The 13,050-nt window shown below is 58.6% G+C and overlaps 1 protein-coding gene across 2 annotated transcripts in view; it reads left to right on the top strand.

Moving 5' to 3' along the window:
* Window positions 1-12,340, top strand: part of ADPRHL1 (ADP-ribosylhydrolase like 1) — a 50,622-nt gene extending 38,282 nt beyond the window's left edge. For both annotated transcript variants that reach the window (XM_054447072.2, XM_054447074.2), the window contains one exon: window positions 3,484-12,340. In XM_054447072.2, the coding sequence (XP_054303047.2) occupies window positions 3,484-8,653 (5,170 nt within the window). In that variant the 3' untranslated portion in view covers window positions 8,654-12,340. The remainder of the gene's footprint in view (window positions 1-3,483) is intronic.
* The last annotated feature ends 710 nt before the right edge of the window (window positions 12,341-13,050 follow it).

Genomic DNA, 13,050 nt, shown 5'->3' with positions numbered 1-13,050 from the left:
GTCTCAGATGATCACGCTGTGGGGTAAAAGCCGGCTGTGACAGCTGAAGAGCTGGACCGGGCAGCCAAGTACGTCCTCCACGCTCACCTCTGGTTGCTGGCCAGGTCTTCATGACACCCTGACCTCATAAGTGGTTACAGACTTAGATGTGCCGTGGAAGAGCTAAACTGGATTTTGAGCCACTATGACTCATAAGGAGGACATGCAGCAAGTCCAACCTATGAGGATCCACGGACACGGCCCCACCACCCAGAACAGGCGCTCAGCCTCGACATGGGGCTCCGAGTGTGGGGAGTGGTCCCGTCACCAAGCTGCCCACTACCTGAGGCCAGGGCAATGGGAATTTAGAAATCAGCGTGGAGCTCCATTACTCTCTTCATCCAAACTCGCCTCCTAACAAGGCAGGAGGATGAGCTGGTTTAATTCCAGCTCTGTTTTTCATCTTTCTATTTGGATAGTGGGGCTCAGAAGCCATCAGCGAGGGATGTGGGAAGGGGCGGATTGACGTCACACGTAGCTGAGCCTGGTGGCCTTTATTCAGATGATCAGAATGTCCCCACCGCAAGCAGTCAGCATGGTTCAGTCATCCGAATGACTCACCTGCAAAGTCATTAAGACGACTGAAACGCCCAGAGAGCATGTCACAAAACGTGTGACAGGCTCTGAGAAGTTCAACCTCCTTGGGTGAAGGGAGCGCAGCCCTCCACGGGCCGCCAAGTCATAGCAGAGGGGACGTGCCCAGAGACGCTCGGTGGAAGGCAGGTAGGGCCACTGACCCTTCGCTGGGGGTGCAGCCTTCAGAGGGAGCACAATGCCCCCAGGCTGGTCCCCCAACCCCGAGGTCAGCCTGCTCCTCTGTCCTCCCCATCCCCACGGCACAGTTGAGGGTGCGCCTGTCCACTCCGGGTTCAGGGGTGTGTGGGTGGCCTCTGGCTGGGGCAGTTCTGGGGCCATCCGGGATCACTTTACCAGCCATGGGGACACAGCGGCTCCTTCCTGGGTGGGCTCCGATGACTCAGAACAAGGGCGTGCCTGGCAGCAGGACGCACAGCTGCTCCTTGGATTAGTTTATTTTTACAGTTGTCCCAGCTCGCAGCACACTGTGGCCTTGCGGCAGGTTCCGAGTTTAGTTTTCATGTAAATGTCTCATCCTCGGCAGGTTTGGAAGGAGCGCCGTCTGCCTCGGTGGTTCCGAGTGGGGTCCCCAGACCAGCGGCCTCGGAATCACCAGGGACTCGTTAAAATGCAGGTTCCCAGGCCCCTCCCCAGACCGTGGATCAGAGGCGTTGATGATGCGGCCCCAAAATTCGGGTCTCAGCAAGGCCTCTTGATCCACTGATGTCCACCGGGGTTTGGGGGCGAACAGCACACTCTCGCCACATGAACTCACTGAACCGGGCAAGGGAGGCGTCTCGGGGAGGTGGGGGAAGCGGAGTCCTGTGTTCTGTCTGCGGCCCTGCCACTGCTCCGTGTGGGGTCCGTCCTGGCCCTGGGTCATCGTGTGCCCACGGCAACACGGCTACGTGGTCATGTGGTCAGCCGCTGTCACCTCCTCCATCAGGGCTGCTTGGCAACAGCTTTTAACAAGGAAATCCGTCCATGGCTTCAAAACAGAACTCTCTCTTTTGGAAAAATGCAGACAAACACAAAAAGAGAAGTATGTTCACACATTTCCTTCCAGTCTGTTTTCAGCCTGTTCAGCTTCTTCTTTTTCTTTTTTCTTTTTTTTTTTTTGAGACGGAGTCTCGCTCTGTTGCTCAGGCTGGAGTGCAGTGGCGCGATCTCGGCTCACTGCAAGCTCTGCCTCCCGGGTTCACGCCATTCTCCTGCCTCAGCCTCCCAAGTAGCTGGGACTACAGGTGCCCGCCACCATGCCCGGCTAATTTTTTTTTTTATTTTTAGTAGAGACGGGGTTTCACCGTGTTATCCAGGATGGTCTCAATCTCCTGACCTCGTGATCTGCCGACCTTGGCCTCCCAAATCACTTTGAGATTACAGGCGTGAGCCACGGTGCCCAGCCTCAGCTTCTTAAAAACAATCGGGTTAGAGTGAGCTTTTCACTTGGCGCCACGTCACCAGCCACATCCGGCTGCCGACTCTTCTCCCACAAACGTGGACATGCCATTGCGCGGCCGCCCTGGAGTTCGACATTGAGGATGCTCTAGATTTTTCAACATTATAAACGGCACCGTGAAGGCGACTTTTCCTGTAATACTCGAGTCTTTGTTCCTCATCCCTGATGATTTCCTTAGAATGAATGACTAACAGGTGTGACAGCTAAGATTCTGGGTGCATCTACACAAAATTACCATCTGGGGAGGTCAGAGACAGCTCCACCCCCTGCCACAGATGGGGAGACCTTCCAGCTTTGCTCCTGTGGTCACGGCTGCTCAGGAGCAGAACTTACACTGGACCCAGGCTCAGAAAACACCATCAAATCACAAAGACCCTGTCTCTCCAGCCAGGACCCATTTGGTCCCATCTCTTTGAAAGCTGGGCTGGTGGGAAGGAATCCCTGGTGGACCTGCAGAAAAACATCTCACTGGGAAAGGGTGGCAGCCCTCAGCCTCAGTGGCTCCTCTAAGCCATTTTGAAAGGGGTTCTGGAGACCCAGCCAAGTGATCCCAGCCCTCCTCCCTTCTCTCTGCAGCCCCCTCTTTCCTTCCTCTCTGCAACCTCCTCCTCCCCTCCTCTCTGCAACCCCCTCCTCCCCTCCTTTCAGTAGCCCAGTCTTTCCCTCCTCTCTGCAGCCCCCTCCTTCCTTCCTCTCTGCAGCTCTCTCCTCCTTCCTCTCTGCAGCCCCCTCCTCCCCTCCTCTCTGCAGCCCCCTCCTCCCCTCCTCTCTGCAGCCCCCTCCTCCCCTGCTTCTGGGGGGCGCTGCCCACTGCAGTGCTGATTCCTGCCCAGGAGCTTGTGAGGAAACTCTTTCTGCCTTCTCCGCCCACCCCAAGCCTGAGCGGTTTGCTGAATCTTCAGAATCTCTGCTGTAGGGACCCAGGTCCCTGGGATCATGGCAGAATTTAACTATGCTGTTAATTTTATCTTTCATACTTAAAGGCAGAGACATACACAGGCCACACAGAGAATAGACACTTCTTTATACATGCGTTTTTACCTACTGTATAAGCAAAGTATGTTTGTTAAAAATTTTTTTAATATGTTGCATATGCAAAGTGGTTTTCCAAACGCTTTCACAAAACTGTTCAACGTCAACTCCTCAATGCCCTTAGGAGGAGCGTGTGTCAGAAGTTCCTGCCATTTAACAGGAAACAGTGACCCAGAAAAGCTTTGGCATCCCTGACAACCCCGAATTAACAGCAGGGACAGCCCAGAAGCCACAGCTCCTGGCTTCTAATCTCTTTTTCTCCCTACCAGACTTTTGGGGCCCCTGAAAAGGTGGGATTGCCCCATGATAAATGTTCTATAGAGTCATCTTGGAAAAAAATGATGATGAAGTAGGTGACGATTCCTTTTTCTCTGCAGCCAGAAGAGCAGCCAGACCTGCAGTGACGTCATGTCTGTGGACGCCCAAACCCTGAAGAAGAAGATGGGCAAGCTGGCCTGTGACCCGGCCGCCCACTCCATCCTCAGCAGCCTGCTGCTCTACGTCACGGGTCGCGCAGACCGGCCCCCGGGGACAGAGGCCGTGGGGAGCAGGCCCAGCCACCAGCCCCAGACCCAGGAGGCCACCCAGCGGCCCACGCGCTTCCAGCTCCTGCAGGCCAAGTTCCTGGGCACTGGCCGGGAGCGCTACCTCAAGAGGACCCGGGAGGTGGGCCGGCTGATCTCCAAGGACAAGCAGGGGCCGGGTGGGGGCCTTGTGGGTGCCACCATCAACAAGCTCCTGGAGAAGACTAAGGAGCCGGCCCCAAAGGCCTGCCTCAGCGAGAAGCCCCGCTGGGGCCACCCGGCTGGGAAGAGCACCGTGAAAAACATCCTGAAGATATTCTTGGCCGCCGAGGAGAAGGAGGCGAAGGAGAAAGAAGCGCGTGAGAAGCCGCCTGCGGAGCGGCCCAAAGCCGCCAGGGGCCTCTTGCCGAAGATCATGGGCAAGAGCTCGGTGCTGTCCAAGCTGCGGGAGAAGTTCGAGCAGAACAGTTGCCTGTACTCCGAGGCCAGTGCGCTGAGGCTGCACACGCAGGAGCGGAAGAAGAGGAACCTGCAGAGGAAGAGGATGCACCGGCCAGAGGTGCGCGTGCTGCACACGGCTACCATGGCCAGCACCTGCGTCAAGATGCCCCCTGCCCGCTTTCTGGCCTGCACGGCCGAGCCCCTGCCGGCCCTCAGCATCGCCACCGTCGTCTGTGGCCCCAGGAGCTGGCTGTCCCACTGCACCAAAATCAGCCACTCGGAGGCAAGGCGTCCACCCAGAGGAGAAGCCAGCGTGCCCCCTAGTGCCAGGGAGACGGGGCCCAGTGGGAACAAAGCAGTGGGAAAGGGGCCCCTGGAGGAGGAGCCCCAAAGACAGCCAAGGCCCTGGAAGCCTGTGACACCCCAGGTGATGGCTTGGAGGGACGGCCACGCTGTCCCCTCGCTGGCCCCCTCTTGTGCTCCCTGCACAGGTGGAGTCTTTTCTGGCCTTGTGCCTGCATCATCCCCACTGGGACCAGCCAGCCCTTGGGGCACCGGATCAGCCAGAGGTGACGGGACAGCAGACCCCACCACAGACAGCACCGCAGGAGGCATCCAGGAGGTGAGGGGAGCCAGACTCACGTGGTCTCCTGGGCCCCCAGGCGAGAGTGCAGGGGAGGGCCCTGAAATCGCCATGACTGTTTGCAGTTCAGAGGATGAAAGGGAAGGAGCAGGCTTCCCAGACCCAGGGAGAGACCCCCTCTTTGCCACCCAGAAGTACTTCCCAGAACAGAAGGTGCCAGAACACATCCCACCCCTGAACGCTCCATCGGTCCAGGCTGCTCGGAGAACACAGCCTGCCACGGAGCCTCCACGGATAACTGTCCAAATCCCAGTTGTCCATGAAATGCCAGCCCCTCCCACCAGGCTGCAAAATACGTCAAGTGGTGAAAACAAACCTTCTTGTATTTTTGGAGGAGAGAATGTGGTTGAAAATGCACACACAGAATTTCCCACCGTGACTGAGAACAGAAGGGGTCACCGAGCCCCAGTGGAACCGAGCAAGCTTTCAGGGATGCAGGCAGGACTCGAGGCCTCTTCACCGCTGGGGCCACGGGCAGCTCCGCATCCGGCAGCAGCAAGAGGGGCTGTGGGTGCCGACCACAGTGTCCCAGAGACACTTCTGACACAGAGACTCCAGACAGATCCTGCTGGCGGGAAGGAAAACAAAGGCAGCTTCGAGAATTCACATGGTCCCAGGAATCCTGACGATATTTCAGGAGAGAGGACCTCTGAGCTCAGAGATGAGAAGCATCTGTTGCCGGAATATAATGAAATATCAACGCAGAACAAGGGCTCCGCAACAAATTATCCTGCAGCCTCACAAAACCTTCTGAGGGGAAACACCAGCCATGCCTCCAGCAGCCAGAAAGTGCTGTCCCCGACCGGGAGAAACCCAACAGGAGCCCCCATGTCACTGGCGGCATCATCCAAGGGGCGTACGGGGCCTGAGGGTCTCACCCCGATGGGCACGACCGTGCCCGGCGCACTGGAGGAATGCAGAAGGCCGCCGCTAATAGAGTCTTCTCAGCCCCTGAAGGCTGCCGAGGAAATCACCAGCCATGATGTTCGCGAGAACCCACCGTCCTCATTAAATGAACGACCCAAACCAGGTATGAAAGCCTGTGGGGCGATGGCAGCTGCAGGGAGCGTTGCGAGCCGCGCCACGCCTGCACCAGCACCAGGCAGCACCCAGAGCCCTGGAGACCGCACAGCGGGACAGCCAGAGATGCTGGGCCAGTGGGGAAGCAGAGCCTTGTCCGAAAGCCACCCCAGAGGAGAGGCTCTCCCTCGAGACCCCCACAGCCACGGCCTCCTGGCCCCCGGGGGATCCTCGGAGCCCAAGAGTGGAGCAGCAGGGACGAGCCTCCTGAGAGGCGTGGCCCTCCTCCAGCACCCAGAGGACATTGCGACCCTCGCCCAGCACCCGGAGGATGCTGCAGCCCTCGCCCGGCACCCAGAGGCGCCCCGATTACACATTTCAAACACGTCGGTAGGCAGCAGACATACGGCAGCTGTAGGAGGCAGAAAGGATGTGGCTGTGGAAGGAAACCTTTTGGGTTTCAGGACAAAGTCTGGAATTCCTGCTTCTGATCATCCTAGGCCACAGGCAAAGAGCATGGCAGAGTCCCCCAGCTATGGCCCTGGCCTCCCGCCGTCGCCTCCTGAGAACCCACAGGCAAAGGGCAGGGAGGGCGTCAGGTCTTCCCGTGGGGCGGAGCCTGACCATCTGCTTCCCGCGGTGCCTCCTGCGGAGGTGGACATGGGGTTGGTAGGTGGCACCCACCAGCGGGGCCCTCCCCATCTACAGGCACACCTGCCCCCTACTGCTGGTGACACACAGGCAAAGCTCCGGGCCAGTGTCCCCGAGCCTAGGACACAGGCAGGTGAATCCCACGAGCGTCCCCTGACACAGGCGGACCTGGGGAGGCAACAGAGTCACCAGGCACAGGAGGAGACCCCCCAGCCCGGGGGTGCGGGGAAGAGGGTGGCGCCGTCGGGCCCGAAGGTTGTGCTGAACCCAGCAAAAGAGCCTCAGACACGGTGGGCACAGGATCTGGCCGGGGACAAAGGGACGGCCATTGGGGCTGGGGGCGCCTGCCAGCGCAGTGACCAAGGTCAGCAGCATCTACAGGGACCCTGGGAGGAGCAGAGGAGGAGCACGACGTGGGGAGAAGGCACCAGGGCTGCCAAGAACCCAGCTGTGCCTCCAGGGGACCCCAAGGGGCTGGGAAGCCCGGCGGCCCAGGGACAGTCCCAGAAACAGGTTCAGGAATGGGCCCAGGGACAGGTTCAGGGACACGCTCAAGAACAGACCCAGTGGCAGACCCAGATAGAGGCCCAGGGGCAGGCACAGGAACCGGCTCAGGGTGGGACCCAGGGACACAGTCAGGGACAGGCCCAGAAACAGGTTCAGGATTGTGCCTGGGGACAGGTTCAGGGACACGCTGAAGAACAGGCCCAGTGGCAGACCCAGATAGAGGCCCAGGGGCAGGCACAGGAACAGGCTCAGGGTGGGACCCAGGGACAGGTTCAGGGACAGGCCCAGAAACAGGTTCAGAATCGGGCCTGGGGACAGGTTCAGGGACACGCTCAAGAACAGGCCCAGTGGCAGACCCAGATAGAGGCCCAGGGGCAGGCACAGGAACAGGCTCAGGATGGGACCCAGGGACAGGTTCAGGGACAGGCCCAGAAATGGACCCAGAAACAGATTCAAGGACAGGTTCAGAAATGGGCCCAGGAAGAGGCTCAGGGACAGGCCCAGTGGCAGACCCAGTGGGAGACCCAGATAAAGGCCCAGAAATGGGCTCAGGAACAGACCCAGAAAGGGGATCAGAAACGAGCTCGGGAACAGGGTCGGGAATGGATCCAGATAGAGGCTCAGGGTCAGACCCAGAAAGGGGCTCAGGAACGGGCTCAGGAACAGGGTCGGGAGCAGACCCACATAGAGGCTCAGAGGCAGACCCAGAAAGGGGCTCAGGAACAGGCTTGGGAACAGGCTCAGGAGCAGACCCAGATAGAGGCTCAGGGTCAGGCCCAGAAAGGGGCTCAGGAACGGGCTCAAGAACAGGGTCGGGAGCAGACCCACATAGAGGCTCAGAGGCAGACCCAGAAAGGGGCTCAGGAACGGGCTCAGGGTCGGGCTCAGGAATGGGCTCAGGGTCAGGCCCAGAAAGGGGCTCAGGAACGGGCCCAGGAGCAGGCTCAGGAGCAGACCCAGATAGAGGCTCAGAGGCAGACCCAGAAAGGGGCTCAGGAACGGGCTTGGGAACAGGGTCGGGAGCAGACCCACATAGAGGCTCAGGGTCAGGCCCAGAAAGGGCCTCAGGAACGGGCTCTGGAACAGGCCCAGAAAGGGGCTCAGGAACGGGCTCGGGATCAGGGCTGGGAGCAGACCCAGATAGAGGCTCGGAGGCAGACCCAGAAAGGGGCTCAGGAATGGGCTCGGGATCAGGGCTGGGAGCAGACCCAGATAGAGGCTCAGAGGCAGACCCAGAAAGGGGCGCAGGAACGGGCTCGGGAACAGGGTCGGGAACAGGCCTTGACAAGTGGGATGGCACCTCGGGCCTGGGAGCAGCCCATTAGTGGCACAGCTGAGGGAGTGGATGCTGCTGGCAGGCGTGGGGGGTCCAGAAGCCCAGCCCCCAGGGATGGTGGACAGTCGGGGGGCAGTGGCCTGGGGGAGCCCAGCGCCTGGCACCCACCCCCAGGAAGCCACCCCCTCAGGGGCAAGAGCGTTGCCCCCCACCCCCCGGGGCTGGGAAAGAGCCCAACTGAGCCCACGCCCGAGGCTGGGGGCTGCGGGACTTCCCAGGCCCCGGCCCAGGAGGGGCCCCCAGACCACCCTGGGGCTGAGAGGTCCCCGCAGGACAGGATGGAGGCATCGGAGCCTGAGCGTCGCCGGAGGTCCAGGCACCTGGCCAAGTACAAAGCCCAGAGCTTCCGTGACCAGAGGGCCTTCGATTTGTCCTTCAGACCAATGAGCGTCAGGGCCAGCAACACGTCTGAGCTCCCAAAGTGAGGCCCCGAGTCCACACCGTGGCTCGCCCAGCACTGTGACATCCACCCATCGAGGGACTTCAGGCATTTTCCTGCCTCCAAATGTGTCTTGGAGCATCCCCTACAGAGACGCCTGTTTCCATAATTTTCTTTCCCTTCTTCACAAGCTGACCTTGGGAGGACTGAGCTACATGTGGGTTGGGTCCCTGTCACCCCACAAAGCCACGAGGCCCTGTGGCCTCACCAGGCCCTCGGGATTCTTTGTGTCTTCACTCGAGGGCGCCAGCTCACCCCTCTCTCACACAGCCTGCAGCGTGGAGCTCACACCTCCCGCAGTGGCACGGTGTGTGCGTCCCCTTCGATCTGCAGGATGCTGGCACTTTGGGACGCCTCCCCAGCTCTCACAGGGCCACCTCCCATGGCTCCCTGCCCACACCCCGCCGTGCCCTGCTCTGACATGGCCGCATGGCACCCACCATCCATGGGCCCAAAGTGACGCACACCGCCCCACCCCCATGACTCGAAAGAAAGGGCAGAGCTTCCTCCAGCCTCAGACGCCCAGGCGGGTGCCGGGTGCCGCGTGGCTGCTGGGCCATGTGGTGGTCACCAGAGGGTGTGGGGACGCTGGGATCCCAGGCCGGAGCCAGCTCATCCGGAGAAAGAGGCCTCAGGAAATGCCCACGTTAAGTTCTGAGAAAGGGACAGTGCGGAGCCCTGGGAAGCCAGGATCCCAAGGAAGCTTCATCTGGAAACTGGGTGCTGGGAGAATGAATGGGAGCCCGCCCGCCCTTCCCTGCAGTCCCTGCAGGTGGCGCCACTGGTGCCAGTGACCGGAGAGCCTCGCTGTCTGTCCTCCATCCTCCCGAACAGCATAGAAGTGTTTCCTGCCCTGGCCCGAGACGGCCCACGACTCCGGCCTTGTTCAGGTACTGAGGTAATGCATGTTCAGGCTGGAATATTTGAATGCTGTCTAGAGGCACAAGAAGGAAATCAAAGCCACCTGTGGTCACATTGCCTCGAGATGATTTTTGTTGCCACTCTGGACTATTTTTTAGGCTCTTCCTCCATGCATCTATTTTAAAGCACATTCTTCCCCATGATGGAGCCGTGCGCCTCCGTGTCGCGATCCATTGTCCCAGGCCACTGAGTGGCCTCTGAAACCCTGACCCCTGAGGCCACATGGCTGCCTGAGTGGCCCCGGAGCAGCCGGATTTTCAGCGTGAATCGATGCAGCCTGTCGCCCTATGGCCCTGCACCCTCGTTTTTGGTGGTGCCCTCCCTGTGGAAAGTTCATTCCTGCTTTTTGAAGGTGTCTTGGCATCTTCTGCCTTTGCTACTGAGCAGTTTCCTGAAACTGCAAAGGCGCTTTGGCGCCTGCTGCGAGCACCTCTGTTTTCTGACTTGGATGTTCCTTTAGAAGAAGGTGTTTTCCAATGTCGGCTCTGAGAGGGCGTTTAGCAGGTGCGTCCTACCCACGGCGAGGCTGAGGTCTCTTCTACCAGGGAAGGTCCATCCCGGCAGACACCAGTGGCTTTCGCTCTGCGGCGCCAAGGAGGTGGCATGACGTCATGCTCCAGGGAGCGTACAGGTTTCCTTCCAGTCGAACAATTAACTTCAGATCCAGCAGGTTTGACCCATCCTCACCTGCTAGGACATGCGAGTGCTGGTGTCTGGAAGGAGGGCCGGGCTGTGCTGAGCTCTGGGGGGCCGGTCCCCACAGCTCCCCTCACAAGGACCCCGGTGCCTCCTCTATAAATCAGGGGTCCGTGCTCCCAGCCCACTTCGAGGGGTTTCTGCTTGGCGTGTGGGTTCTAAGTGCGAGCTGCTGTGTGTGGAGGCTCCCGAGCGCCGGGTGCCCCTCGCGTGTGTGGGTCCCGGGGCAGCCCAGCTGCACACAGGATGGTCTGGGGGTGCAGGTGGGGGCAGAGCTGAGCATGGCGTGTACTTGGCCACAGAAGTCTTGCTGTGGTGCCGCTGGACCCCTGCTAGGAGGACAGGGTCCCCTCTCTCACGAAGCACACGGACCCCCGGAGTCCCTGCCCCTGCAGTCCTGGGAGCCTGCAGTTGGGGCTGGAGTTGGCCTCTCAGAGCCACCCAACCAGAGAGGCCCATGAGAGAGGAGCTCAGGGGTCCAGCAGAGGCTGACAGAGTGGCCTCTTTGTCCTGTTGGCGGCCCCTGTTCATGCCTGGGGTGTCCTCCCTGGAGCTGGGGGAGCTCAGGGACCCCCAGGTCTGTGTGGCTGCCCCTGCCACTCCAGGCACAGCGGTGCGGCCCTCACTCTTTACCTATTTTGAATTTGAGGCAATGAGTGGCAAGAACGTGATGACAGACACGGGAGGTAAAAATATGTTCACTGGCTGTTCCCTTTAGAAATAAGAAGCGGTGGGACTTGCGTTGCTATTTTTAAATAGACCAGAGAGTGCACTGGAGAAGGCATTGAGTGGTTTTATTTTAAGTGGTGGAAAAAATGATGAGAATCTCCTCCAGATGACAGCTCTGGAAGTGTCGTGCCTGAACCCCTCTCACAGTCTGGCGGGCACAGAGTCTGTGAGGGGCCAGGAGGCCACCTGCTCGACTGGCCCGTCCTCTCCGTGTGCCAGATGCAGCCCAGCATGACACTGCCCTCAGCTCAAAAACACCACAGCTACTCTGTGTGCAGGAAAAAACTGCCAGTGACTTCATGAGGATTTGAGAATGGTCCGTACGTTCACACTAAGCTGAGACAGGGCAGTTAGAAGATAGCGCGGGGAAATACTCACACTGCAGGTACGACCATCACTTCCACACTGCTAAGGTCCAACCCTCCCGGGGTGAAATAACTATAGCAGAAGAATGGTGTGCTAACCACCCCCACGGGCATTTTAAATAAAACCCAAAGTTGTTTTTTTAAAAAAAAATAAAAAAGAAAGAAAGAGGCCGGGCGCGGTGGCTCATGCCTATAATCCCAGCATTTTGGGAGGCCGAGGCAGGCGGATCACGAGGTCAGGAGATCAAGACCATCCTGGCTAACACGGCGAAACCCCGTCTCTAGTAAAAATACAAAAATTAGCCGGGCGTGGTGGTGGGCGCCCGTAGTCCCAGCTACTCGGGAGCCTGAGGCAGAAGAATGGCGTGAACCCGGTAGGCGGAGCTTGCAGTGAGCCGAGATTGCGCCACTGCACTCCAGCCTGGGTGACAGAGCGAGACTCTGTCAAAAAAAAAAAAAAGAAAAGAGGATATTTATTTTAGCTTCTTAGTTAACATTAATTTTGTGTATTTGAGCGACTCGTTGACTGCCTCCTCCCTGCAGTTTTTTACGGTTCCTCCGGCTGTCGACAGGCCTGCTGTGAGCCGCAGGTCTGTGGGTGCGAGTGACAACAGCCAGGCGGGAGGCACTCAGGTGGCAGGAAGGTCCCGAGACGGCTACAAGAATGTGGTCATGTTCAGGACACTCGCTCAGGGAGGGTCATTGTCTGGGATTTTACACGCTCAGCACCACCTCCTTATTCTGTTCTCAGGGTATCTCTGCTGTTGGAGTTACGGTCTTTCGGTTATGTATTAGGCTACAGCTATTTATTAAATTTTTTCTTGTTCGTATTCTTCTTTGTATATAAACAACCCTAAAATGGGTTAGTCAGAAAAAATTACTAAATGTCATTTGTTGTATTCTGTCTGTATTTTTACTAACATCATTCAGCTGGAAATAATTTCAAAAAGAAATAAAATACCTTTCCCATTACAAATCTCTTCCTTGCATTGTTGAAGCAGCTGCATAAATGAGGTAGGACTTAGGCCTGGGGCGAGGGGCAGACCCCCCATCGGGTGAATGTGGCCAGCCTGGGGCAGCGATCCTGGGCAGGAGGGAGGGTCTGGGGCAAGGCCCCAAGTGGGAGAAGAACCCCTTAGGGTGTGCTTAGAGAAACAAGGCCATGCGCTCCCCAGATCCTCTCTGGGCCAGTCAAGACTGTGCCGGCCTCGGAGCAAGACCCAGGGAGCTGGACTTCGGCCACTGCACCTGGGCCATGGGGGGCCAAAGGGCTGGGGTGTCCTCTGGGACACGGAGGGAGACTGGACAGAAGGGAGGGAAGGAGTATGGGTGCAACAGTTCCAGCAGGCCTGTGAGACACCCTCTTCCCTCCAGCAACTCCACAACTCTGTGTGCAGGAGAACTTTGTGAGTGACTTTTCATGAGGATTTAACAGCGGGTGGTTTAAGCTCACGCCAGACCTAGCTGGGAATGCCTGCATTCCGAACCACTGCTGTGCCCGTGGGTGGCGCGGGTTCTTGGAATCTGGTGAGGAGGAAAGCTTATTCCACTGAAACGAGCTGATGCCTCATGTCTGAGAGCACTAGCCCGGCAGCTGAGGCTTCGGGATGGTGCAGGCATCTCTTGTCCTGAAAGAAAACCCCTGTCAATTAAGCTATGACGCAGGCTTTCA

The sequence above is a fragment of the Pongo pygmaeus genome, chromosome 14, assembly GCF_028885625.2.
Source record: "Pongo pygmaeus isolate AG05252 chromosome 14, NHGRI_mPonPyg2-v2.0_pri, whole genome shotgun sequence".
NCBI classification, from domain to species: Eukaryota; Metazoa; Chordata; class Mammalia; order Primates; family Hominidae; genus Pongo; species Pongo pygmaeus.
This window is presented reverse-complemented; position numbering and strand designations above follow the sequence as displayed.